The sequence below is a fragment of the Sinocyclocheilus anshuiensis genome, unplaced genomic scaffold (genome assembly GCF_001515605.1).
Source record: "Sinocyclocheilus anshuiensis isolate Anshui unplaced genomic scaffold, SAMN03320099.WGS_v1.1 scaffold205, whole genome shotgun sequence".
NCBI lineage: Eukaryota > Metazoa > Chordata > Actinopteri > Cypriniformes > Cyprinidae > Sinocyclocheilus > Sinocyclocheilus anshuiensis.
Genome location: NW_015536497.1, coordinates 2,649,819 through 2,676,390, shown reverse-complemented (window position 1 = coordinate 2,676,390; position 26,572 = coordinate 2,649,819). Strand labels below are relative to the sequence as shown.

The 26,572-nt window shown below is 40.0% G+C and overlaps 2 protein-coding genes across 5 annotated transcripts in view; both read right to left on the bottom strand.

The window, feature by feature from the left end:
• Nucleotides 1-4,539: 4,539 nt before the first annotated feature.
• On the bottom strand, nucleotides 4,540-8,580 carry LOC107688000 (14-3-3 protein gamma-like). Its single transcript, XM_016485534.1, has 2 exons — nucleotides 8,192-8,580; nucleotides 4,540-6,468 (listed from the first exon to the last, which is right to left on the bottom strand). Exons 1-2 carry the CDS (start codon nucleotides 8,276-8,278, stop codon nucleotides 5,815-5,817), a joined length of 741 nt encoding a protein of 246 aa, XP_016341020.1. The 5' UTR covers nucleotides 8,279-8,580; the 3' UTR covers nucleotides 4,540-5,814.
• A 1,257-nt stretch (nucleotides 8,581-9,837) lies between these two features.
• LOC107687976 (DEP domain-containing protein 5-like) overlaps nucleotides 9,838-26,572 on the bottom strand; it is a 23,129-nt gene continuing 6,394 nt past the window's right edge. Inside the window, exons 17-43 of one of the 4 annotated variants that reach the window (XM_016485523.1) lie at nucleotides 26,137-26,206; nucleotides 25,974-26,010; nucleotides 25,769-25,889; nucleotides 24,751-24,980; nucleotides 24,461-24,661; nucleotides 23,382-23,517; nucleotides 23,184-23,281; nucleotides 21,604-21,654; nucleotides 19,377-19,560; nucleotides 17,157-17,314; nucleotides 16,909-17,029; nucleotides 16,656-16,823; nucleotides 16,337-16,568; nucleotides 16,107-16,240; nucleotides 15,787-15,911; nucleotides 15,568-15,583; nucleotides 15,116-15,149; nucleotides 14,069-14,205; nucleotides 13,898-13,978; nucleotides 13,682-13,814; nucleotides 13,495-13,600; nucleotides 12,826-13,065; nucleotides 11,505-11,674; nucleotides 11,140-11,311; nucleotides 10,749-10,809; nucleotides 10,513-10,595; nucleotides 9,838-10,400 (exon numbers count right to left, since the gene is read on the bottom strand). In XM_016485523.1, coding sequence (XP_016341009.1) covers nucleotides 10,105-10,400; nucleotides 10,513-10,595; nucleotides 10,749-10,809; nucleotides 11,140-11,311; nucleotides 11,505-11,674; nucleotides 12,826-13,065; nucleotides 13,495-13,600; nucleotides 13,682-13,814; nucleotides 13,898-13,978; nucleotides 14,069-14,205; nucleotides 15,116-15,149; nucleotides 15,568-15,583; nucleotides 15,787-15,911; nucleotides 16,107-16,240; nucleotides 16,337-16,568; nucleotides 16,656-16,823; nucleotides 16,909-17,029; nucleotides 17,157-17,314; nucleotides 19,377-19,560; nucleotides 21,604-21,654; nucleotides 23,184-23,281; nucleotides 23,382-23,517; nucleotides 24,461-24,661; nucleotides 24,751-24,980; nucleotides 25,769-25,889; nucleotides 25,974-26,010; nucleotides 26,137-26,206 — 3,595 coding nt within the window. In that variant the 3' untranslated portion in view covers nucleotides 9,838-10,104. The remainder of the gene's footprint in view (nucleotides 10,401-10,512; nucleotides 10,596-10,748; nucleotides 10,810-11,139; nucleotides 11,312-11,504; nucleotides 11,675-12,825; nucleotides 13,066-13,494; nucleotides 13,601-13,681; nucleotides 13,815-13,897; nucleotides 13,979-14,068; nucleotides 14,206-15,115; nucleotides 15,150-15,567; nucleotides 15,584-15,786; nucleotides 15,912-16,106; nucleotides 16,241-16,336; nucleotides 16,569-16,655; nucleotides 16,824-16,908; nucleotides 17,030-17,156; nucleotides 17,315-19,376; nucleotides 19,561-21,603; nucleotides 21,655-23,183; nucleotides 23,282-23,381; nucleotides 23,518-24,460; nucleotides 24,662-24,750; nucleotides 24,981-25,768; nucleotides 25,890-25,973; nucleotides 26,011-26,136; nucleotides 26,207-26,572) is intronic. The other 3 variants (XM_016485500.1, XM_016485516.1, XM_016485509.1) reach the window with 3 other exon arrangements.

The window sequence follows — 26,572 nt, the reverse complement described above, 5'->3', positions numbered from 1 at the left end:
AATGCATTTTAAGAATACTTTTCCCATAAACTGGTCAAAATGCACAACGCTGTATGCTGCCTGAAAGACCCGTGCGCACTCTGATGTAAATAAGCGCAGACGAGAAGCACATGGCGGAACATGTGAGAGACGCTCTGGATGAAAGCACACTTTCACTCTCTGACAGCAGATGGCGCTAAACTGCAGAAATAATAATAAACCGTATACCGTGATAAAAGCATTAGCAATTAATCGCAACATGAAAATTTGATACCGGCATATCCCTAGTTACAGCATATGCTAGCAGGAGCTAACAAGATCATCAGCCAAACCCTGGTCCCATAAATGCTGGAAAAGGTAACTTTTTTCTACTTTTGGCTCATGATAAAGTGCAACTTTAATAAATCCTTTACCAATCATCTTCATCCCCCCCTGAGCGTTGTCCCCCCTAAAAATATGATTAAAACCACGCTGTGTATTGTAAATAACAATGTTTTATACCTTAAATAATTGTGTAAGTAGTAAAACAACACTAACGGGGCAAAAAAACGTTTTAAGTTTAGAAACATTTTGAGTCTCCCCCTCCCTTGCCTCACAGTGCTTTGGTCCAAATGCCTGCTTTCCTCTTTTACAGGAAGAGAGAGAGAGAATAAAGTCAATAGTTATGGAACTCCAGTAAGTAAGGCTGTCAAGGCTATTTTATTCACTTAAACATCGGATAACGTGATAATTTTCTCTTTAATACAGATGATGCCAATGTATTTTTCGATGAGTCGCTATGTTAGCAATAATAACGTTGCCTGCTTGACGGAAAGGGTTGCCAGGTTTTCACAACAAAACCCGCCCAATTGCTATTCAAAAGTAGCCCAAAACTAGCCCAAACTAATTTGTGTCTCCTTCAAAAATTGCTCTTGAGAAAATTTGTTTATTGTCCCCCCAACTGTTAGACGAAATTTACGCCCCTGGAAGAGACGCAACAACAGCAATCTACTGGAGACCACAACATCAATAGACGGCAACATTGAAATGCTTGTGTGAGGGGGGTTATGAGATATTCTATATTATGGGATATTAAACTCTAGTTTAAATGAGTATAAAGACAGTGTTATCGGTCATAACTTCTGGCAAGAAATAGCGCAGACACTGAACGAAGGTGATTATCAAATAGAGTATATCTACTTCTGAAAGTCTGCATATTCGGCTGTTTGCATACACCGAGCTGCTTAAAGGTGCACTAAGCAATATTTGAAAAACACTTTTGACCACAGTGTCGGACTGAGTCCCAAAACACACTCGCTGCCAATCAACAGTAAGGGGCGTGTCTAGTAATGATTGGGAGAAGAGAGCGCTCAGTGAGTGCACAGGACGGATATCCGCAGATCGACTACAGATAGCAGATAAAAAAAAAGAGGAAAATTTCAAAGGAACAAAACATTAAAGAGAAGGGTTATGATCAGGCAAGAGGTAGGAAATATTGGAGCAGCTTTCCAGCAGAGAGAACTCAAGGAGCGGGAAGGCCTGGAATCGGATGCCGAAGTTGCTTGGTTTCTTCTTGATAGGTGAGTTACATTGATTTTTACGTTGAATTACCATAGTAACACACATCGCTTTCACTTATTGATGACATCATACCCTCGGCCAGCAGGCATAGCGTGTTCCGCCATCGTCGCTGCCAGGGTTGTGTACATACGTGTGGGGTGATGTCCTGTTGGGGTATGGCCGTGTTTGTTTTGTGCTTTCAAGTATCAACATAGTTTGGCAAAATTCGCTTAGTGCACCTTTAAGTCCGCCAGTAGTGCAATTATTTCAAAATGATTGTTTTTGGTGAGTGAGCTAGTAAACATGATCTTAAATTAGTTATAAAGTCCTAAATGACTGTAAAGAGTTGGGCGAAAATCAGATGTGTCATATCCGCTTCTTGTGCATCAGGTTTTAAAGTGACAGCGCTGCTTTTAAAGTGAAACCTGATGAAATCTGTCATGGATGTAAATCTAAGAACAAAAGAAAAAGAGATCACTCGACTGTTCTAGCCACTGATTAACTTTTGTAGCTTGAATAAAAATGTATCTATATAGTTTATGCATACACAATTTCTAGTTTATGTGAAGATTGTTTAAAGTTTACTCAAATTAAAAGTTGTTATATTTTTCAGAGCATAATAAATGTTAAAAATGGCTTTCGATTATACTGTAGTGTTGAACGTCTATATACAATGGCTGAAATGGGAAAAAAAATGCATTTAATAGAGACATCAGTAGCAGTATTGGTATCAATGATACTGGTCTTCATTAATAATAGGCTTCTTAGTAAAAAGATGCCATTAAACACATATTTAAAATATACCATCTTTGTTGTTTTTACATTAATTTGGAGGTTCAATGTGAAATTATGATGATATATATTAATATGCGATTAATCATGAATAATTACAGAAAAATCTGCAAGAATTTTTTTTTTAACGATTGACAGATATCACTAATGTTAACCTTTTATAGATGTTGGTGTTGGTATTATTAGCTAATTTTACTGCTGAATATGCATTTCAGCTTAATTTCTAATTTTATAGGCTCCCCACCCCCTTGGCCCCCTTCAGATTTTCAATTTGATATGCCGGTCCTCAAATTAAGCTAATTGAATAGCCCTGCCCTACATACATCAGAATCAGTGGATTTGTAGCAGTTTTAGCCAGTGTAAACATGATTTTCGATACGTCATTCTTGGGTGTATCAACAAGGAAACTGCCTGAAATTTTGCCACTATCTTTTAGTTCATGTGATAACCAAGTTATTCTTTAGAGACCTGCTACAACACACTGTGTGGCTGAAGGATCAATCATTAACCGATCATGGCTTGAACATTTTCAGGTTCAGATAGTAGATGCATGCATGTCTTGTAGGTTATATCATGATACCTCTTGTTCAGCAGCCAAATCTCAATGTCTATGAAATCTAACAGGGAAATTGCCCTATTTTCATAGTCTACTACTGTCTTTTAGTCCAGACATTAATTGATATCTTTTAAAGGGGTCATATGATGTTGCTAAAAAGAACTGATTTCTAGTCGTGTCCTCTTTTGAAAGTATTTTCGCTTTTGCAACGAAACACACAGCGTCTTCACAACATGGCGGCGGAGGCGGCAGCAACAATAAAGTTACGCCTTCTTTCTTTGCATGAACATTTGGACGGTGTTATGCAAATCTTTCCACATCGTGACGTAGACATGTGGGGGCGTGTTTAAACGAGGCATTTTAGGAGGGTGTGGACGAGTCTTAACTTTTATAAAGAATATCTCTTTGGGTTTGAGACTTTAGTCTTTGCAACTTTATGGATCTCATCTATTCACAAACAGCTTGTAACACTCCAAAGAGAAAGGAAAACTTGAAATTGGATCATATGACCTCTTTAAAGGTGAACAGATTTAAGATATAAAACAGACCATATGGCACAAGGTCTGGTTGAGAAAGCCGTCTTTGGCTTTATCAACTCCCCAACAATCCCTCTAAAATACCCAAGAGTCATATGTGCTAGTTGTCTTATGTTTTCATGTCTACCTATGATTATGATTACCTGCCAAGGGACTGCGGATGAAAACTAGCCTTCGGCTAAATTCGGTACAATGCATGAAATGGAAACATTTGTTATAATTGTACATGGTCCCTTTTCAAATAAATTTTTTATAATAATAATAATATCTCATCACAGCCGTGAACGTTTATCTTTAAGATGTAAGGTCTTATAGTCATAAACACCTGACCTGGTGAGAGCTGGTAATAGGTTTCTCAGAAATTGATATTATTAATCAGAAGTGACTTTATGTTCTTAATGCACATTCTTGGTCTTATTGTGCACAATTCATCAGTGCGCAATTACCGCAATATTGGGGGGGGGGGGTATCAAATATCATGAATTGTTAATTTATTACTTTTTGAGGAATCACACCACATGACATTTTACATCCTGAACTAACCTTGCAAGGTCCAATTATCCGATGTTTTAAAAGACTTGTTAACCTTGACACACATGAGGGTCTGTTGTGGTCTTCTCTATGACGTAATTTCCTGTTTTTTTTATGCTTGTTGGTTGGCCACATTACAAAAAGTTTTGTTAAAATATAATCTGTTCCAAGAAATATCAATAATAAACAATATGTCAAACTACATAGGGTTTTCTCATCAAGGATTTTTTTTTTTAATATCAGGACAGTTCTACCACCCTGACAGTTTTTAGTTTGACAAAAAAAAAAAAAATATTCAAATTAATTTTAAATCAGTGTCATGTGCCAACTTTCTTACAAAAATGTATTTTATGAAATTCAACTTTCATACTACATAAAAACATACTATTTTTAATAGTATTTAAAAAAAATTAAGCATGAACCTGTAAACTTAAAGCAAAACCCTCAGTGGGGAATGAGCATGAATGATGTACGAAAATGTATGAATGACCACTTTGCCAAAACATAAAATGGTTACCAACTGTCATCCGTGTGTATTGTGAAAGCAGATTCATGTTGACTACAAGCAAAAAAACAACATTATTTATAAGCTGTGTGTGTGTGTAAAATTTAATTTAATAATAAATGTGTGTAACCACAATAAAGTGCCAGAAATAGACTGCATTTTGAGAGTTCCCATGATAAGCAATGTCTTTAATGTAATTCTTACATAACCTTGCATATGTAATCCTACTCAAAAGACTTTTGATCACCGCGTCTCATAACAGAGTGCCGTCCACATTTTGGATGACAACATACTGTTGTGAGATCAGCAGATATAGACAATTCACAGGGCTAGCAAGATGTACAAGGTGAGTCTGGGGGAACGGCAGACAAACACATCTAAGCAGTGACGGAGGTACAGATCAAAGACGAGTGAAGAAGAACAACGTAATAAGGTGTAACATTAGCACTATACTGTGCCACGTACTCAAGATCTCATTCTGTAATAAGTGTTACAGAGTTTCTACGAAGATCGAGTCCTTACAAGTACACACTAAATAAATGTCACATGTCGACCAGCAGGCTTTTAGCAACTTGTTGCGGGAAGAAAGGAGAGATTTGTATACAGAAAAAGAGGTCAAGGACAGGAAAATAAAATTAGTGGATAAATACCCCTTTTTCACCAAAATGGTCTCAGAACTGGCTTGAGAGCTGAACTGATGTAACTTGTTTAACGATTATTTTACGACAAATTTCGAGGATAGTTTCAAAATCATTTGAATCAGTGCCATCAAGACAAATATTTAATGAAAAAATATATTTAATATGTTATGAATGTTGAGAATACATTTAAACATCCAAATGAATTTCAGTTTGTGTCTTTAAATCACAATTAATATATAACTAGCATTCAATTTGTGAGTATATTTTAAAATCATTTCATTTCAAGCACATCACAAGTGATGTATAAGGAATAAAATGACAATATGTATCAACTGAATGCATTATATATTATAATGGAAGGGGCATAGTTTTGTTTCACGTTTTGCATTTGTTTTGAAAACTGACATTATCTAGGTTCGAATCGAACAGGTTTTAGAGGCCAACGCCATTTTTCCATCTCAGAACCGCCTTTTCTGCAGTGGAACGGTTCCAGTTTGGGTAACGGCTTCCTGTTGGTGGAAAAGGGGTAAAAAGAGGTGAGAGATCAATCAAGGGTCTGAAGTGCTGCCCTGCGGAACCAAAAAAAGAGCATTGAGGTGTCACAACGAGACAGGAAAGATGGAATGGAGAAGAAAGAGTGAGAATTAAGGAGCAGACAGAGAGAAATAAGATACAGCTTCAAAGAAGACTGTAGAAGGGACAGACGGGTGCTACTACAGCTAGAAGTGGCTGATCTCAGTTATTGGCGTCTCCTCCTTCGCTGTCCTGCTGGTCGCTGGTCCAAAGGGTGAGGTTGTCCCGCAGGAGCTGCATGATGAGCGTGGAGTCCTTATAGGAGTCCTCGTTCAGATTGTCCAGGTGGCCGATGGCGTCATCAAAGGCTTCCTTGGCAAGCTGGCAGGCCTGCTCGGGCGTGTTTTGGATCTCGTAGTAGAAGACGGAAAAGTTGAGTGCCAGACCGAGGCGGATGGGATGGGTGGCCGGCAATCTCTTGCTAATATCGAAAGCCTCTTTGTAGGCGCCTTCGGACGATTCGACGGCAGAGGCCCTCTTTTCGCCGGTGGCCACCTCAGCCAGGTACCGGTAGTAGTCGCCCTTCATCTTCAGGTAGAAGACCTTGCTCTCCACCTGGGTTTCGTCACAGTTTTTGATGAGGTACTGGTCCAGCAGGGTGAGAACGTCTTGGCACACCGACTCCAGCTCCTTCTCGATGGTCTCTCGGTAGACACGCACCAGTTCCAGCTTCTTCTCGTTGCCATCTGCCGCCGTCTTCTGCTCTATGCTGGATATGACTCGCCAAGATGACCGCCGGGCCCCAACCACGTTCTTGTAGGCCACAGAGAGCAGGTTGCGGTCTTCATTGGACAACGGCTCGTTCAGCTCTGTGACCTGATGGTGCAGAAGGCCAGATGTTGAGTCAATAAATGCTATTAAAACAAGTTAAGTTTGCAACATATATTTGTTTGAAATTAGGGTGTTACGTTTATGTACAAAGATGATATGACCAAAATCTATCTGGACTCTTGGTTAAAGTGTAATGTGCAGTTTCTGTTTTCAAATATTTTAGTAAATATTGCGTAAAAAGTTTAATTTTAGCTCATTTACCTTAATTAAATTGGAATAGCTTTTAAGAACTGTTTTTATCATGGAATAGAAAAAGTTTGTTTGAACTGGAAAAAAATCCCTGATGTTATTTGCAGCCAAAATTGGTAGGTTATACACTAATATGAATATAACCACTGATATATTGCACATTTCTCATGCAATGTCAATGAGAACCCTGAACAGTTATGATTATATCATGTCACATTAACATAATGTCATTTATGATTAGTGGATAAGGACTGTTATAAATAATTGTAAGAGATTTTACTCTCAAACTCTCAATTTTTAGTCAATGAAATATTTTTTTTATGCTCTGACTTCCATTATGTTTTATAACTATATTAATCACCATCACTTTTCCAGCTCTAAAGCCACCATTTTAAAATTCCTTGATATTTCCAGGTTTTCCATGATCATAGGAACGCTTCACTGAAAATGTCAATGTCAAACAGTCAAAGTGGCATAGTAATGACTATCTAATCAAAGCAAATGGGTGATTAGGGTGATGTTGCTTACATTAATTATAAAAGGATAAAAATTCTGTAGAAATCATCTGTGTCCTATTTGACCCACGCTGACAGGCTGACTTGACTTTCATCCTTTGTGCTCGGATGTCAAACCAGACAGCTGATGCTGCACTGCTGGGTCACTTATTGCGCTTTATTTCACATGTTTACAATTAAACATCAGCTGATGAGAAATTTTACATTTAATTTAACTATATAACAGCTTTGATAATTTAAAACGCAGCTCTATTGTTGTTTTTTAATCTTTTTTTTCTTAGAGACACGGATGCACAATGGATGTGGATGAGGGTGTCATAGCGCCGCCCATGTTCATCCACTGTAACGATTGACATGCACAATACCGAACCGAAACCTACAATTTATTAGCCTTATGTCGCGACATCCGTCCCGTTTTTGCCTATTGATTACTTATTATCCTAATTTTTAAATGCATATTTATTGTTTTCCAACGTTTAAAGGAAATACTTATTGAGAATTTCAAATCATTTCATTACTTTCCTAACCCTTATGTCGTTTTACACCCGTATGACTTTTTTTCTTTACAGAAAACAAAACGAAAGGTCGAGCAAACTATTAGTGACTGACAGTAACGTTATCCTTTCACTGCATCTGTTTTCCATACAATGAAAGTTAATGGAGACTGACTGACTGACATTTTTCCTAATATCTCCCGTTGTGTTTCAGGGAAGAAAGTAAGCTATACTGGTTTGTAGCGACATGAAGGTGAATAACTTATAATAGGATTCCCATTTTAGGTGAACTGTCCCTTTAACAGCATATTTTTATATATAACAAAGAGATCCTGCTCGTGACAAAAGCCAGAGCTTCTTCAATTACATAAACTAGAAATGCACCTTTATTTGAGCATTACTTCAAGAATTAATCTAACAGAAAAAAAAACATTAATGCATCTATATTGCAATCGTCTCATTATTCACTAATAGGGCATGAATGCGTGTATATTAATAATAATGACCCACCAGCTTCATCGCGGAGGCCATATCATCGTAGCGCTCCGCCTGCTCCGCCAGACGGGCTCTTTGGATGAGTTGCTCCCTATCAGCCATCCTCTCTGGTCAAAGGCTGTCGGTCCGCGCGGGCTCGGTCGTGTCTCAGCAGAGCACTCTCGGTTGTGAGAGAGCGAGCGCGCTCCGGTCAGCACACAGTGCGCGAGCAGAATCTGGAGCAGCCGCGCACGTGAGGGTGGAACGGCGAGCCAAAGGTTGAAGGTGCAGATTTGTATTTTTCTGTATGTATATATATTTTTCGTAACGCTTTCTTTCTCCTCCCAGCCCTCTATATCCTCCAAGTTTCGCCCGATTCTTTTTCTTTCTTTCTTTTCTTTCGCGCACTCGCTCTATTTCACGATGACGTCATTTTCTAAAAATAGCCGCATGCCCTGCAGCCGCGCACCTGCGCAGTGAGGTTTGCTGCATTGTTCAATAAGTAACTCTTCCGCATTCAAATGAAGCGATGCTTCTGTCTGTCCAAAGACTCGGACTGATGATTAAAGGCTACTGGGATAATGGGATGCATGGACATTCCTCCTTAATAATGATTGTACAGACTAAATGCTTGGACTGGACTCTTTTCAGTGTGAACAAAGGTCAAGTTTTTATTCCTGGCACTGGATGATTTTCCCGCAGTGCTACTGCTGATGAAATGCAGTTACTGCATTATAACAACCTGACCTTGGGGATATTGTAAATATCTAATAGATCTATTATTTTGTTGAAGAATTCAATTTATGTCCCAAACTCCCGATTTGTCTTTGATAACCAAAATGCAAAGGTGCAACGAGTTTAACCGATCTCAACACGTTTGCTATTAATTCTCAGGATATTCAAAACCTTTTATCCAAATCTAAACATTGGGCCAGGCTCATGCAAATGTACATCGATGGGACCAAGAATTAAAAAAAATGTAAGACCTGATATTAAAATAACTTTTGCTGAACTCCGCCACTTTGGTTACTGTTGCTTGCTCAGTTTTACAGAACTAATCAGAATCAATGCAAACTCTGATCAGTCAGCGGACAAGAGAATCTATTGAAAACCCTCTAGAGACACAAGACTTCCATCGACTTGTATTAGAACAGAGAAAAGCTTGTGTGATAATATGGAGGACGGCAACAGTTATAAGGTAATGTTTTTAAAGTGCCCCTATTATGCCATTTTTAAGGTTGCTAATACTGTTTTATGAGTCTCCTAAAACAGGTTTACATGCATGCAAGGTAAAAAAAACACGTTAGTTTTCTCAAAAAAATAGATTTAATTTGACCCAATTTCTAAATGATTCGTAAACGACTCGTGCGAACGCATACAGCGTGTGTCGGAAACGAAACGCCCATTGCCATGACGGAATGACGCGGGCAAGTTGGCGACGTAGAACGTGGGCGGACATTATGCAAATGTGTTACTTTGTGACGTAGAGCTGTAACAGAATAAGATTCGAATTCCTGACGACTCGTTTAGGCGATTACGTGCCGACTCTTTTTTTTTGATAGACAATAACTTTATTTATTGTGCACTGTCGGCTTCACAACTTTGCAGATAGTTTATGTTCACATACAGCTACATGACACACTGCATGAAAGGTAATAATCGAAAAGGCATAATAGGGGCACTTTAAGATGAGGCTTAGCAATAATTAACAAATTGATCCTATGTACAATTTACTGACGACATACCGTTTACTCAAACCCAGTCAAAACTGTGATGGCTTCAGACATGGCAGGTGCATGTGCAGACACTCTGAAAACATATGACTCATTCATTTGAATGTTTGATTATGAGGCTGTTTGCTTTATTTCTCTCTGATTAGATGACAGCAGCAGTACATTAGCTCTTTTTCTCTGACACAGTATCTATTGCCTTTCCTCCACTGTCTTTTCTCAAGGGGCACTTGCGTTCATTTTCTCTACACAACTTTCCCAGTAGGTCACCAGTCGATTATTCTTGTTGGCACAAAAGTCTGTGAAATCTCGCAGCAGGCGGTCAGCCAGTTTCTCATCCCCCAGCACGCCAGTCCTCCAGGCTTTGGTCAGCATGGTGTTGTAGGCCCAATTGTAGCCAACTCGCTCCTCAGAACCAAACAGGTTCTGATTGGCGGAGGTAGCGGAGTTACGGCGCCGCCGCTGTCCACTGGAGTATTTCCTTTTTAAGTAAGGCAGCTGAAGAAAAACTGTACCTGGATAAAGAGATAAACATTTCCAAGTGATAGCGATAGAGCAAGACGAAGAGCTGGACAAAAGTAAAAAAGCAGAGCTAGTATAGTTTATATCATTCATAAAAGCTTGTACCTGTTACATGGATGTATTGAGGTTTGTTCTCGGATGGAAAGTTAAAAGCTGATGCTGAGAACTTGTCTTGAACAAAGCCAAATCTTCAACGAAAAAAAGGAATTTGTTTTAATGAGGAAAAACACAGGACCATTACACCTTGATAAATAGATTCTAGAAGTAAACTAGATGGACTCAAGTGTGTTCAAATCACCAACCCTAAGTTTGAGAAATAAAATATTATATGCTCTCTTTACCTGGACAGTATGGCCTCCTGAAACAACTGCATTCTGTCCCAGTATGTCTCTGGTTCAAACCCTAAACAAGTAAAGCAGTGCGATAATGGAGGATATCATACTTTTACTTAACATAAAAAGACAAAGGCAGTTCCACAAGATATTGTGACACATTTTGTGAAAGAATCCATCCAAGATGGTGGATGGAGAAAAATGTTGATCATAAATATATTCAAAGGTCATTAGATACCAAAACAGACTATTTACCTAATATTTGCGCTCTGAGTATGTAGGATATTAGTGTTAGCTTAGCAATGTGCAAACACCAAACAGAGCCAATGTATTCACTAAATTTGTGGATTTTCAGATTTCTACAACCGTTACACCGTTCAATCTGTTACTTTGTCCTCACCCTCAAACAGGTTATCACAGCCCTCCTTTAGCAGGCACTGGATATTTAGGGGGATAAACAATTGAGCACGGAGAGGGTCACCATACAGGTACGATGACAAAGCAAAGGGCACCTCCAACACAGGTACAAGCAGGAATCCACAAGATGCCGCCTTTCTGTGCCAGCCTTGCACCTGAAAAAGAAGAGTCCAGTGCTACAGGACTATGTCTCAACCTTAGATGTTATGTTTGCACCCTTAGTTCATAGAAGTTAACTACATGTATCTGGCTGACTATGCTTGATAGTCCTCGATAGTATTAAAAATGTCATCCAGCACCTCGTCACTTCATTCAGGATTTTTGAAACTATGCTCATCCTATGCTTACCATTTCAAAGAGTACGGCTGAGGTAACAGCCATCCAGTGCACCTTGATTTCAAAGGCAGCGTTGAGGGAGAAGTTGCCATGGTAATAGCAACTGCACCATTCAGTTCGATCACTGCGATTGTTCACATCAACGTCCAAGGTGACTGTTTTCTGCTCTGGAACCGTGGCAGCTGAGAGAGGAGGGGCAAAAACAGAGCGAGAAAGACAGAGAGAGAAGAAATTGCCAAAAGGATGAAATGAAAAAGAGGTCAGGCATAGCGTTATTAAGACCTTTAATGGGTCAATGGAGAGTAATTGCGATAAAAGAGTTTATGGCAGTTAGTGTTCATGACATCTGAAACAAAAATTGAGATGAATTGAACTAATCTAAGATCTGGGGCGATTTTCATGCAGTGTATTAAGGGCAAGTAAGATGTATGAAGCTTCTATGGCAGGAATAACAGAAACACTGAAAGCTGAGTGTACTGGTGCAATAAGCAAAGTCAGAAAGGCAATGGGTTGGCAGAAAAGCTTTGCTCAGGTTTGGGAACAATGCAGGAATATCATTCATCCGGAACAGGACAGATGGAGGAGAGCAGGAAGAACCCATACCATAGCACTACTGGACCACAGCCAATACTTCACCACAGCATGCACTACTGGTGTACAAGACATCATTATAGCCCACCCAACACAGCGCTTTGATTGGTGTATTGGGGCATCAGTCCATGCTCTGATTGGAACAGCTTGCAAAGCAATTTGTGCCCTGACTGGGAAGAATACATGTAACCATGCCATTTGGAGAGTGTATGTACTGTCATAGGTCACACCAATTGATGGCTAATGGCAGAATTGCAAACAGTCTAGATCAGTTAGAAAGAGAATCTTGATGTCATCAACATGATTTGGGCATTGTGAGAATGAACACGATGAACTAAAGGTGGACTACTTTTCTACAACAGCAAGCAATCCCGAAATGGAGAAGAGTCACACAAAGTCAGATGATTAGACTTGCATCAGTAAAATTTCTTGATGAAAGTGGTTGGATCAAAAGCTTAGCTTTCTGAGAAGAATTTAGTGTGGCATACAGTCATTCAGTGATGTTGTTGATCTTTATATGTTAGTTGAGTTGTGGAAGTTTCCAAGTGCACATTGATGTAGGGTTGACTAGTAGATGGCATAGATGGTATCTGAATGCTTTAGTAATATGCAAAGAAATGATTTGACTTTGTGTGACTCATTCACTCAACTAGTCTTCCAGAACTTTCGGGGGAGGGAGTGTGGCGCACTGCCTTAAGGTGCGGAGCATGGCTGCTCTGGGGTCAGAGCTGGCTGTGTGTACCTAGCAGTGCAGCAGCTTGGCTGCGTCCTCCGAAGCTGCGGCTGAAGGAGCTATGCCTACTTGCATACGAGGCTGGCCGGCTGGGCAACCAGGGCAGCAGGAAGGCAGGTAAGTCACAAGGCCGACGTTCCTCCATAACAAAGGCCACCTCAAACCACTTCCTCTGAAACAGGGCGAAGTCCTCCATAGCTGTTGCAGACCATACATTGGCTCCCGCTGGGGGCAGCTGAGTCGTAGGAGCTGCAGGGAATAGAGCTCTGTTTTCATGAAGGGTAGAAGCACCAAGACACAGTCGTGACAACAATGGGATTGCGGACAGTGATGCTCACAGGATCTGCAACCTGAACACTGATATCAATTAAAATCACTGGAGGTTGTAGTATCGCTGTGCTCTTGGTTTCTAGTAGGCGATCCTTCTCTGCTGCAGTATCCAACTGTATGAGGTGGCAGGTCACTACGGATCACTGTGGATCACTGTCTTGTGTACACCGGATATTGCAACTTCTCATTGAAAATGAATGAAGTCCAGTTGCTTTGCAAATCACTGTGAGTGTGAATCTCCCTTGATACAGTTGGATACAGTGGAAACGGCTAGCAGCAACCTACTCTGCAGAAACTTCGCAACCCCTAGCCAAGTAATCTTGACAGTCAAGTCAAGTCAATTCTTACCCTTTTCGTTGTCCTTGTCAACAATCCGGTAGAGGTAGAACCCATAAACAAACGTCCGCATGGCATCACCGGAGGCATGCATAATTAGACCTTCATCCAGCATTTTCTACAGAAGCGTCATGGAGATAGTCAAGATTTAAAATACAAACACAAGCCACTGTGACTTCTGCAATGTTCTCAATTTTACCTGCATGATTTCTACTGCAATTCCCTGTGTGGCAACATTCTCCACAGTGCTGACCAGCCAATGTACAACCTCAGCACTGACAAAGCAGTTGGGAGGCAGGCCCCTCTGCTCTGGCAAAAGCTGCACTCCAGTGCTGCAAGCACAGGAAGTCAATTTCTATCACACATGGGTGACATAATAGAACACTAATAAATAATTAAGGATTAAAAGACTCACGTGGGATGCTTAATGGCTTCCAGGATCTCCATTAGTGTGGAAGATGAGGAAAGACTCAATCCACTGGAGCCTGACTGCCCGCTGTGACGCGATATGAAAAAATTACTTTCTGATCTGAATATATACGAAGCCATGTTCTGATAGTCAGAATAAGGTAAGGCATTCTCTTACCCAGTCTCTGCACCAGTGCCTAGGGTTTGGTCTCCTGTGGCTTGGGCTGTAGCTGGTGTTCTCTCTCCTGGTTGGTTGCTTCCTTTGTCCGACAACCCACCCTCAATGTGATTCGCTGGAACCTGTTCAGCTGGCAGCTGAGGAACCCAGTGGTAATGTGTCAGATACAACATTAGAAATGCAGTGCTCCTTTACATCTTCATGCACAGGAACTCTCACATTTGAAGCTATAAATCTCCATGCAAACAAGTCTAAAAGCAGCACTACATAGGACTGACAAGGGGTGCAAAATATTGAAATATGTTTATGCTATCTGCATCCGTTGGCTAGCAGGAATGCATCTTACATAGAAAATATCTGGTACTTGTCTACACAAATTTTCTACCAATTTATTTGATGTTGTCTTCATAATCTCTCTTCATAAACCACTTTGACATTATTTAAATTATTTACCAATTTATTGCAAGCTTGTCCATTACTGTGGTATCATAAATGTTAGATATACCTGCGGCTAAATATTACGTATTAAAAGAAAAATCCAAATGCGAAGACTCGCTTTACTTTTTGGTCAGATGGCCTCTTCCCATCTGCTCCTGGCCAGAATTAGCTGCAATGTGGAACAGTTACTGTATGCCGCTAGATAAAAATCTGGCTATGTGAGATTAGCAGTACTCTAAATTAACTCAGGATGTGCAGTGAGATTGAATGAAAAGTGCACATGCATTCTTCCATTGGCCAACAGGAGTAATGCAGTCTAACACTACAGCAGAATTCATAGTGGTTAAGATGTTAAATGAAGTGAATCTAATATTGCTTTTACATTTTATGTTATATTGAGTATGGGTACACAGACAAACAGGAATGACTCTTCATTACCACTCTGACTATAAAAACACCAGATAACACCAGATAGACAACAACCTTCACATTTTAATGCCAGTAAGAGGTTCGTCAAGTACGCAGGCATGCACACATGATTTATACGCACACACGCACATTGCGAGAGACAGACGGCTCTCACAGAGCAGAGAGAGGGCAGTGACTGACCTGAGAGTGACAGATGTAGGAGGAACGTGGACTACTACATTATTGTGCCATTTTTAAATAATTGCATTTTATACCAACTTTTAAATTCTGTTACAAATACTGTGATCAGTCCTTAAACCAAGCAGACAAAGGTGAAAATTAGACAAAAATAATCAATAAGCCAGCAAGCAATACACATTGTACAAATATAATAGCCCTCTTTCCCACTCAAAAAGCGCAAAGAGACACGCAGGAAGCCAGGAACTAGACAACAGCACAGTCCGTTCGGCAGTTAAGAGGAAAACACCAGAAAGAGAGAAAATAACCCCCAGGGAACAGAGCAAGAACAAGGCAGTAATGGAAGAGGAAGAGGCAAAGATCAAAAGAAGCAAGGAAGGAGCAAGAAAACATGAACCCACTGCAAATAATATCCATGATTTAATACTGAGACAAAAGGAAGAAGAAAAAAAAACTAAATGAAAAATAGGGCTGTCAATTGCTAAAAAAAAGTTGAATTGTATTAATGACACAATATGCAACTACAAAGGTGAAAATTAGACAAAAATAATCAATAAGCCAGCAAGCAATACACATTGTACAAATATAATAGCCCTCTTTCCCACTCAAAAAGCGCAAAGAGACACGCAGGAAGCCAGGAACTAGACAACAGCACAGTCCGTTCGGCAGTCTGCCTCGGGCTCTCACCTTACGGGGGCTATCGACATAGGTGGTTGTTAGGGCAACGCTGGCAGCTTCACTGAAAGGTCCACATGATTTCCCACCATGCTGAGCAGCAAGCTGCTGCTCTTCAAAACTCCTGCAGATCAAAGACATCTCACCAGCATTAGAAAAAAGCCTGGAATCTCTGGCATTTTATAAAACCCTTTCCACATGCGGCACTAGATAAAAGTCCAAATCTCATTGTTTCTGGCACGCACAATCGTTTCACACTGATGTAGCACTGCTGTATTTTATTTTGTTTGGTTTCCCGATATCTGCCTGCACAACTCACTTCTGTGTCTGATCCAGCTCCAGGAGTGCAGAGAGGGCAGAGGTGCCCTTTTTGCCCACAGGGGGTGCTATAGGCTCTGGATTGTAGGATGAGAGGGCTCCTGTCACCTGCAAGCCTTTAATGGTAGCTCCTTTCTGTAATAAAAAGAGCAACTGTTATTGTATCACCAGGGTGGGTGGTTTAATCCCTTTAATGACTCATTTGTGCTTATCCTGTTGCTGTGCACTCACACGGATAATTCGATCAGATCGGTGACGGCGACGAATCCTGTTCAGGCCTTCCAAAAAGCGGATAAATCCATCCAAAAGAGACCAGTCCCCAGTGCCAGAGAGGCCATCCCGTCCTGCCCCCATTCCCTCCCCATACACGTCCCAATGACCCTCACCATCCGCCACTCGCCTGGCTCCGCCCGCTGGCAGCAGCAAGAAGCGCGTACGCCAGAACTTCAGAGAGTCAATAAGACTGGGGAAGAGAGAGGAATGGGTTTTTATGGGCATCTGTCTATGTAGATTTTGTGTCAAGAGCCGTGGTGCTAGTAAAGCCACTTGCCTGAAGTCCTCTGAGCCGGCAGAGCAGATGTACTGGTCCAGGTAGTTCCATTTGTACTCCTCCAGCCGCTCGTGGCTGAACTCCACCCAAAATGGAAGGAAGTGGGCGTCTGCATGTGGAGGACACAGATTGTAGCTGTACTGAATCTGTGTGGATTCATAGGGATACCTAAAGACACACAACATACTTTTGGGCATTTCTAGAAGAACAAATGACATAAATTGAAACTGAATGACTAAAAACATAAACTGACTTTGGGAGATAGCGGGTGACAGTAATGATCTTATCTTTAAGGCAGACTTTATGAAAGGTTCTTCCCATACTGAGCCAGTAAACACTCTCCTCCTCCTCTGGTTTACGTCGAGACACCAGCCCTGAAAAGCACACCTTTAAATCTCTCACCTGCATTACAATGGAGTGTGATTTATAACAAGAAGACAAGTCTATTTTTCAAATCCCAACTAGTATGCAGAGCTGTGGGGTGTCCAGTAGGGGATGTACCTCGGGAATAAAGGGGGCTGCTGCTGAGGGGCGGGGCTATAGCCGGCTGTGGCTTCCTGTTAGGCTGTACAATGATCTGGTAGCCTTGCATCAGTCGCTGACAGATGAACTCTTCAAACACCTGATGGGCCGTCATCACTGGGGACTCATCGTCACGCCTACAGATTTTAGATCGGACTTAGATCTTCAATATACATAAAATCTACAGTGGGTTCAAAAGTCTGAGAATACTTGAGAGAATTTAGCATTTTTCTAGCCAGACTCATTCTCAGTGCTTCATGGTAGTAGGCAGGTGCTAAAGTGTTCTTTTAGCGTAATTTTCTTGTTTCAGTTCTTGGATTGGTGGAGATTTCTTTGTAGAATCATGAGTAACAGTTTAACAGTAACAAATATGATTATTTAAATAGATGAAATAATGGGGGCTGATGACTTTAACAAAAGCATATACCATTAAAGGCAGAGTAAGTGATTTTTCAAAAACACTTTAGAAAACTGATTCGGGCGGAATCACAAAACAAACTTGTAGCCAATCAGCAATAAGGGGCGTGTCTACTCGTGATGTGGAGGAGAGCGCGTTCAGTGCATGGGACGGACATTAGCCGAGCCGAGCGACAGAAAGATAGAGATGGCGGATAAAAAACAAAAGAGGAAAAAAGAAGGCTTAAGGCAATAAGGCAAGAAGTAGGACCCGTGTAAATATCGGATCAGCTTTCCAGCGCTGGAGAGAACTCAAGGAGCGGAGGCCTGCGATCGGACGCCGAGGTTGCTTTGTTTCTTCTCAATAGGTGAGTAACACCGTGTCTACAACAGCTAAAGTCTGCCTACACTGGACGCGATCAAACGACCGTTGAAAACCATTTGAAATTTGTGTCAGCATGTCATAAATAGAACCCGGCAGCAGTTTTCTGTCGGGATTTGTCGCGCCGCGCCGCTCACGTCCGTAGACACGGTGTAATATTGGTTTTGCTTCGTTTCACAGAACTAATCGTTGCCTGGGTTGCGTACGTATATATGGGGCGGAGCTATCAAAATAGGGGCAAGACCCTTTTGGGGTAGGGGCGTGTTTGGTGATTTCAAATATCAACATTGGCTACCAGAAATCACTTACTCTGCCTTTAACAACCTCGTAGCTCACAGTAGGTCTGTATTCAAGGTTTAAAGCTACAGTTAAAATCAATTATTCTATGGAGAAAATGAATGACATTTTTACTCCTAGAAGCCAACTGTTGCACTCTACATCAGCCGATAGCCGATATATACACTGCCTGGCCAAAAAAGTCACTGACTGGATTTAAATAAGCAAATACTTAAGATTTTAGGATTGGCTCATTATTGCAGTGATTAATATGTTTTTGGCGTGTTATATGTTTGGCAACAATTCTTTTAACCCTAACTGATGTAGTGTGTAGCTGTTCACTTCTTAACCATGTCAGAAGACGTACCCATGTACATATTCCAGGATGACAATGCCAAGATTAATCAGTCTCAAATTGTGAGATTGGCCACCACAGATTCCTGAGCCTAACCCCACAGAAAGTTTTCGGGATGTGCTGGAGTTGACTTTACACTGCCTGTCCAAAAAAAAAAAGTAAAAAAAAAAAAAAAAGCCTTTAGCTTTGATAACATTGTGCTTTCATTGTGGTAACATTTTGACAATGTCGATCAGATCGGCATCACCACAACATTTATTTCCATCAAATGTTGCATTAATTTTTGGGCCGAGATCTGGTATAAACTGAGATGTAGAAAAAGATATCTTGTATATCTTTTGTAGATCTTGAGTCAAACCACCCTATAAAATCGACTGCAGCACATCCTGACGACTTTCAATAGGTTTAAGGTCAGGACTCCGTGGTGGCCAGTTCATACAAGAAAATGATTCCTCCTGCTCACTGAACCACTATTTGACAAATTGAGCCTGGTGAATCTTGACATTGTCATCCTGGAATATCTACATGAGTATGTCTTCCAACATGGTCGTTTAAGAAATAAAAAGCTATGCACTATGTCAGTTAGGGTTGAAAGTATTGTTGCCAAACATACAGCATGCCAGAAACACATTAATCATTGCAATAATGATCCAAGACTCTTCAGTATTTGCTTGTTTAAATCCAAACAGTGACTTTTTCTTGGCCAGGCAGTGTATATAGTGCATACATATAGTACAAAAAATATGAAAGCCCTTTTTTGACCTTTACCACCCAATCCCTGTCCTTGTACCTCTCCAGGTCAGTGTGTGGCAGCAGGTCGTAGCAGCCCTCTGTGTAGTCATTCTGCAAGGTTTGGCGGTCGGGAAAGTAATCGGTCGTGAGGGGGAGACAGGCAGGAGTGGTGAGGGACTTCCAGTCCACCCCGACCGTACAGCAAAAACTAGGCACTGTCGGAGGGGCAGATAGCAGCAGGACTTCAGGGGCACCCCCATCACACACACACAGCACCCCATAGCGCATGACACACGTACCACATGGACACAACAGATCGCATTCATACACATTCACACGTCAGGCCCGATTGAAAATTAGCAGACAGATTGAGAGAGAAAGCGACAGAAGAGGAGAGGGTGAACAGTTTCAGGCAGACAGACACATACCAACACGCAGAACAAGGAGAAAGAGAATGTGGGAAAAGAAAAAGGAGTGTGTTACCATCATTGTTGTAATTGAACTGAAATTACAGTGAACACTACGTGCAATATTAACATGCACTAAAGGCACTGTGAGCATCGTGACATCACTGATGAGTAATAAGTGTGAACGGCCATCTGTACAAACACACGATTGGCAGAAAAGACGACCAGTACTCATAGCATTCAGGCAAGGCATGCGTGAGAATCTGAGTGCGGCAGTGTCATTTTATTGAGGGTTACAAAGCTCATGAGTGGGAGGGAATTTAAGTTTGATAGTTGATTAGAGAGAAAGGGGGGAATTTTGGAAATAGTGGAATCCCTGGGGAAAGATGGTACAGAGAGAAAGCCAGAAATCCCATAAAAATCTGAGGAGAAATTCACTGAATGAATTGCGCCCATTGCTAGAAATGTTTAGTTGCAGTTTTAGCAACTGATTCAGTTATTACCACCGTTTCCCTTTCGGCTATATATGCTAGATGCATCTTATTTGTAAATATATCACTAGTTAATTAGCGTGCTAGCTTAGCCTACACCCTACTCAAACAAGCGTTTCATTCTTATTTTTGAATATCACTAGCCGATTACTGTGCTAGTTTAACCTACACTCTTTATACTCTAATGGAATAAATATTCAATTCTTATTTGTGAATATTAATAGCCAATTAACATGCTAGCGTAGCCTACACCTTTTACACCGTAATGAAACAAGTGTTCAATTCTTATTTGTTATTATCACTACCCGATTAGCATGCTAGCTTAGCCTACACCTTTTACACCCTAACAGAATAAATATTAAATTATTTTTTGTGAATATGACAAGCCCATTAGCGTGCTAGCTTAGCCTACACCTTTTACACCCTAATGGAACAAATATTCTATTCTTATTTGTGAATATGACTAGCCAATTAACGTGTTAGCTTAGCCTACACCCAAGAAACCCTAATGGATCAAATGTTCAATTCTTATTTCTGAATATCACTTAGCAAATTAGCGTGCTAACTTAGCCTACACGTTTTATATCCTAATGGAATATTCAATTCTTATCTGTGAATATGACTAGCCAATTAACGTGTTAGTTTAGCCTACACCCAAGAAACCGTAATGGAACAAATGTTCAATTCTTATTTCTGAATATCACTTAGCCGATTAGCTTGCTAGCTTATCCTACACCTTTTATACCCTAATGAACAAATATTCAATTATGTTAAATTGCGGATGGTGTGTGAATAAGATTCAGGCAATAACAAATGCTCAATGGCGCAACTGTATAGTGAATTCCCTCAGAGGTTGTGGACCACCTTTTCGGTCATCAAACTTTCACCCATAAACAACACAGCCACTCAACTCCATTTATATGATCTACCGCACTGGCTCATGATACCCAAACAACCTTATACAAAGATAAAGGACAGCAATTCCCTTGTGGACACACCTAATTTGAGGTTCCTAACCCAAAGTGCCAAAATCAAAAGATAAGAGCAAAGACTTAAATACCTTAAATCATTCCACAATAGATCCCAGATTTCCAGCCCAAACCCCCTTTGCTTTGAAATATGAATGTATTTAAGTAATTGCAGCTAACAAATGTATATTTCTGAGGGTAGTTACAAGCAAAGACCTTAAATACCTTAAATCATTCAACAATAAATCCCAGATTTCCTGCCCAAGCCCCTTCCCCATTGAAATTTGAATGTATTTAAGTAATTGCAGCTAACAAATGCATATTTCTGAGGGTCTATATGTGGCAAATTTTCCTTCATGTGGGATTGAATGGACACTGGAGATGTGATTTGTTTTCTTCAATGATGGGGAAGAACTCACTCGGATCTGGACTGGAGTAATCCTCAAAGGAACCACGGTTCACTGATGTTCCTATAAAAGCAAGAGCAGTAACAAGAATATAAACTCTAGAATATAAGAATATAAAGTCTAGTTTCGGAGAGAACAGTCATTTGATGACCAGACAATGTAATAATAGAAATGAGAGAAAAAAAACATGACAAAGTGGCCCCAAGACGTATTCACTGGTCATACTTAAAGGGGTCATATGATGTTGCTAAAAAGAACATTATTTTGTGTATTTGGTGTAATTAAATGTGTTCATGCGGTTTAAGGTTAAAAACACTTTTTTTTTTTTACACATACAGTACATTATTGTTTCTCCTCTATGCCCCGCCTTTCTGAAACACGTCGATTTTTACAAAGCTCATCGGTCTGAAAAGCGAGGCGTGCTGTGATTAGCCAGCTATCCAGTGCCTTGTGATTGGCCGAATACCTCAAGCGTGTGACGGAAATGTTATGCCCCTTACCATACTGTGATGCCGTGTCCCGGCCGGAGCGACGACACAAAAACATTAAAACCCATTATAGACGAGGCATTTGTTGCATCCAGTGGGGACATAATTATGGATTATAATGACTTATACTGTCTTTTTACGCATTGCATCGCGCGGTGTAAACATAAAACCATCTCTGCATTTTTGTGATCGGAGAAATTACAAACAACAAGTGCTACTCTACACTGTTCAAAACTCGCGTTTGAATCATCAGTGGCAAATCCTTTAAATATAAACACGTACTTACAGTCTGTGAGTCAGCTGGCATTGTAGGCTACTCTCCCAGGATCAGGAAACAATCCTCCATAAAATGCGCTGAACACATCTGAATATTTGGGTTGAACTGTTCTGGAATAGTGTTGTAAATACAACTTAACCACTGATTTCTAGTCGTGTCCTCTTTTGGAAGGCCAAACAAAGTAGTTTCGCTTTCACAACGAAACACAGCGTCACACACCGCGGCCTTGAGTTAGCGGTGGCCGGCAGCTAGAGTGAGCGAAGGCTGGCTTGAGTGAGCAGAGGCCAAGAGCTTGTAACACTGCAAAGAGAAAGGAAAAATTGAAATCGCATCATATGACCCCTTTAATTATGCATGAATGTCATGTAGGAATGGAAATCGCAAAGAATTCTGATTTCTCTCTAACGATTCTGGTTTCTTGACGATGGCATTAAAGGGATAGTTCACTCAAAGATCCAAACTTGTATGAATTTATTTTCTTCTGTTAAGCACAAAAGAAGACAACAAACATTTGATGGTAGCCACTGACTTCCATAGTATTTTTTTTTTTTTCCATAATATGGAAGTCAATGGCTACTGTTACCAGCATTCTTCAAAATATCATCTTTTGTGTTCAGCAGAAGAAAGAAACTAATACAGGTTTAGAATAACCTGAGGTTGAGTAAATAATGACATTTGACAATGAAATCAGACTACACTTGCTATCTATTTCTGATTCGCTACAAAGAATCATCTCTTAAGAGTTACTCCGTCATTCATAAACAGTCTAAATATCTTTTTCAGGGTCTTCTGTGTAACAGTAGGTTATATAAGAGAAAATAATGCACCAGTGCTGTTGCTACTAGCTGGGCTTCCAGAGACATTATCAGGAACTCCAGTGATATACAGTCCATTCTCTCCTGCATGACGGGATGCTGTCCGCTTGCTAAAACACACACATTTACACCATCTTTAGTCTCTAACTTTATTACACTGGTACATTTTCCCTTTCCAAATAACCTCTTACTCATGTGTGCGTGACTGACCTTCCCGTAGCTTCGTGATAGGCCAGTTCTAGCAGCTCAGCAGAGGTACGAGCCGGGTCTCTCTGCTCACTAACCTGCAGCTCTGCCATGTTCTGTCGCGTCTGATGGTGGATCTGGATTGCCTCTCCAGAAGGACCTTGAACATCCACACAATATTATATAAAAATTATGTAGAGAACAGACTCTAGTTTAGCGGTCATTATGCAGTGCTGGGTAGATTAGGCTACTTACAAAATGTAGTCCGTTACTGATTGCAAATTACATGACAAAAATTGTGGTTAGTACCATAATCCATTACATTACACCTTTCAGGTAACATAATCTGACTACTTTTTGATTACTTTTAGATTAATTTGGCCTAACTCATTTATCACATTGATTTAAATAGGATACTCTTGTACCATATTGATATAAAAATACTAAGAGAAAGAAAATATATTCTATTTGTTATTATTAACAAATTAATTGTAGTAAAACTTTTAAAGTTAAATCATATTTTAAAAATAATATTTAAAGGCTAATATTTAATTAAATCATAAAAATGTAAAATTAATAAATAAATCTTTTTAAAATTACACAAAAAAAATCATTTATCACATTGATTTAAATAGGATACTCTTGTACCATATTGATATAAAAATACTAAGAGAAAGAAAATATATTCTATTTGTTATTATTAACAAATTAATTGTAGTAAAACTTTTAAAGTTAAATCATATTTTAAAAATAATATTTAAAGGCTAATATTTAATTAAATCATAAAAATGTAAAATTAATAAATAAATCTTTTTAAAATTACAAAAAAAAAAAAAACACTTTATAAAAAATATGAAAATTTACACTCGTTTTACCTGCATGTCATGTGACCATGTGAATAGTATGTAATCATGTAATCAATAAAAAAGTAACTGAAGTCTGATTAAGAATATTTTAAAATGTAATATCATCTTTTGAAATATGATTATGCAGTTCAGATTACATGTAATTGGTTACTACCCAGCACTGTCATTATGCAAAATATTTGACCACAGAATGCAGACTGACGGATCAGAAGCAAGCATTTCATGTGTATCACTTACCCACAGGAAATGTGTGCATCCAGCGGCGGCGGTTGGAGGTGAGTTTCATTGGCATGCGTGAGGGGGCGAACGGGTTGATGAGAGCCCTCTGGGGCGTGTAACCGCCCGGCCGTATGTGCAGAGTGGACTCAGCGCTTCCCACAGTGAAGCGGCCCGGAGCACTGGAGTCCCTCTGTGATTCTACCATCTTTTCGAGCAATTCTGCAACAATGAGACAGACGAGAAGCAGCAAACGTCAACCAGATGTTTCTGTCTACAGCAACACATAGGTGCACTCATGGATTCTGTACCTCTTGTGCAGCTGGTGTACCCCAGGGAGCTGCTGACCTCGTACTGGCCCTGAGCCGGGCGCGGGATGAGTAGGATGTTGGAGATGTGGCTCAAACTGTCATCTGATGCCAGGCTCCTCTGTTCTTCTGGTCCTGAAGGCCTGTTTGGGGGAGAGCTGCCCACTACACCTCCACCAACATCTGTTGAGCCCCAACTTTTCCTGCTGGCTGACTCCCTCTCCCGACTCGACCTGACACACATGATCAGAAGCTAAATGTAGTTTGAGCGACTGAATGGAGCTCAAGCGTAGTTCAGGCAGACCACGGCGTGACAGCCAGCCATCAGCTGACACTCAGCTGATCGTGACTCCTCCCACTATCAATTAAACAAGATATATAAGTTCATCTGCACTCACACTTGCCATAGTCTCGTAGATTCAACATACCTTCTGATGTTTATTCATGTGTTGCTTGAACTGAGGCACTACATTGTTCTGTCACGCTACAATAAAGAGTGCTAAAACTGTATTTATTGTTTGAATTTCATTATAAAATTCACAGGATTTTGAAAGTTGAGACTGTTTCATATCAAAAGTAACAAAGCACAAAGCTTATTGTAACTATTGGATGAGAGGGATGCTGCAAGTAATTTTTTGTGAAGTTTTGTTCACATGTAAACTGAAAACAGCACAGACTAAAAGATTCATCAAAATAAATATCTATTTAAATCAAGAAATCAATATTGTCAATATTGTGTCCATATGAAATGGAGACTGCCATACTGTCAAAATGCATATTATCAAAACACACACTAAATAAATGTCACCATTTCCTTCAATGATTTCGGCCAAAAATGTATTCAATTAATTTTTAGCCAAATATTTTTGGTTAATTTTGGTGCATCACTAATCCTAACATGAAGTGTCTTCCCATCCAGAAGCTCAAAGAAAGAAGATTTGTAACACTACAGTCACAATTTAAGTAATGGTTCACCCAAAAAATAAAAAAATATGACAGGATTTTTATTTGTTTAACGTACCTGAAGTTGGTGGACCTCTGGGATCTGGAAGGTCCAGGAAGCCTGAAGACCTGAGCATCGTACGCATCATAGTCCACCTGGATCGGAAGGCTGTTCTCAGCATCTTTTGGTGCACCAAGAGCTGAGAAAGACAAATCCAGCTCAAGTCAGATCACAGCAAACCCTTATATAAACTTGATTTAACTAAAATATAAAACCTACTTACAATGTTCTTTGTTGCTTTTAGCTTTCTCAGCATGAGCCTTAAAATGAAAAGGCATCAGAGTGACAGCAGCTTCATTAGCAGTTTAACAAACATTAAGTTGTTCTCATAATAAAAATGTTATAAAGTCACAAGGTGTTGTCAGTTAAAGTGTAATATTTCTAACCGTTTTTCCAGCCAGCTTGATCCGTGGTGTAAAACAGCTGCATGAGTTCTGGCTCTTTGATGTGTAAAAGCTGTAGAATTCATATTTATTGCAGTGAGCTCACCTGCATTAACCTATTAATGTTTTTTTTTGTTTTTAGGGCTGGCTGATATGGCCAAAAATATTATTACAATATTCATTTCATACCAATAATTGGGAAGGAAATGCATTCCACATGTTTGTTATACTTCAAAAATGCAAACATAACTTGCTTACAAGTAAACTCCATAGAGTGAGCAGACACACACACACACACACACACATATATATATATATATAGCACACTCTATGCTGGGAATTTGTTTACGCAGTAACAGGCACTAAGGATCTGGGTGCGGATTCATGAAAATCTTGTTAAAAAATACATTTCTTAAAGGGGTCATATGATGATGCTAAA

Excerpts from the sequence above, each read along its gene's own strand:
- LOC107688000 (XM_016485534.1), bottom strand. The coding sequence starts at position 8,278 with ATGGCTGATAGGGAGCAACTCATCCAAAGAGCCCGTCTGGCGGAGCAG. Across the intron at positions 6,469-8,191 it reads TGGCCTCCGCGATGAAGCTG|GTCACAGAGCTGAACGAGCC; the intron begins GTGGGTCATTAT and ends CTGCACCATCAG.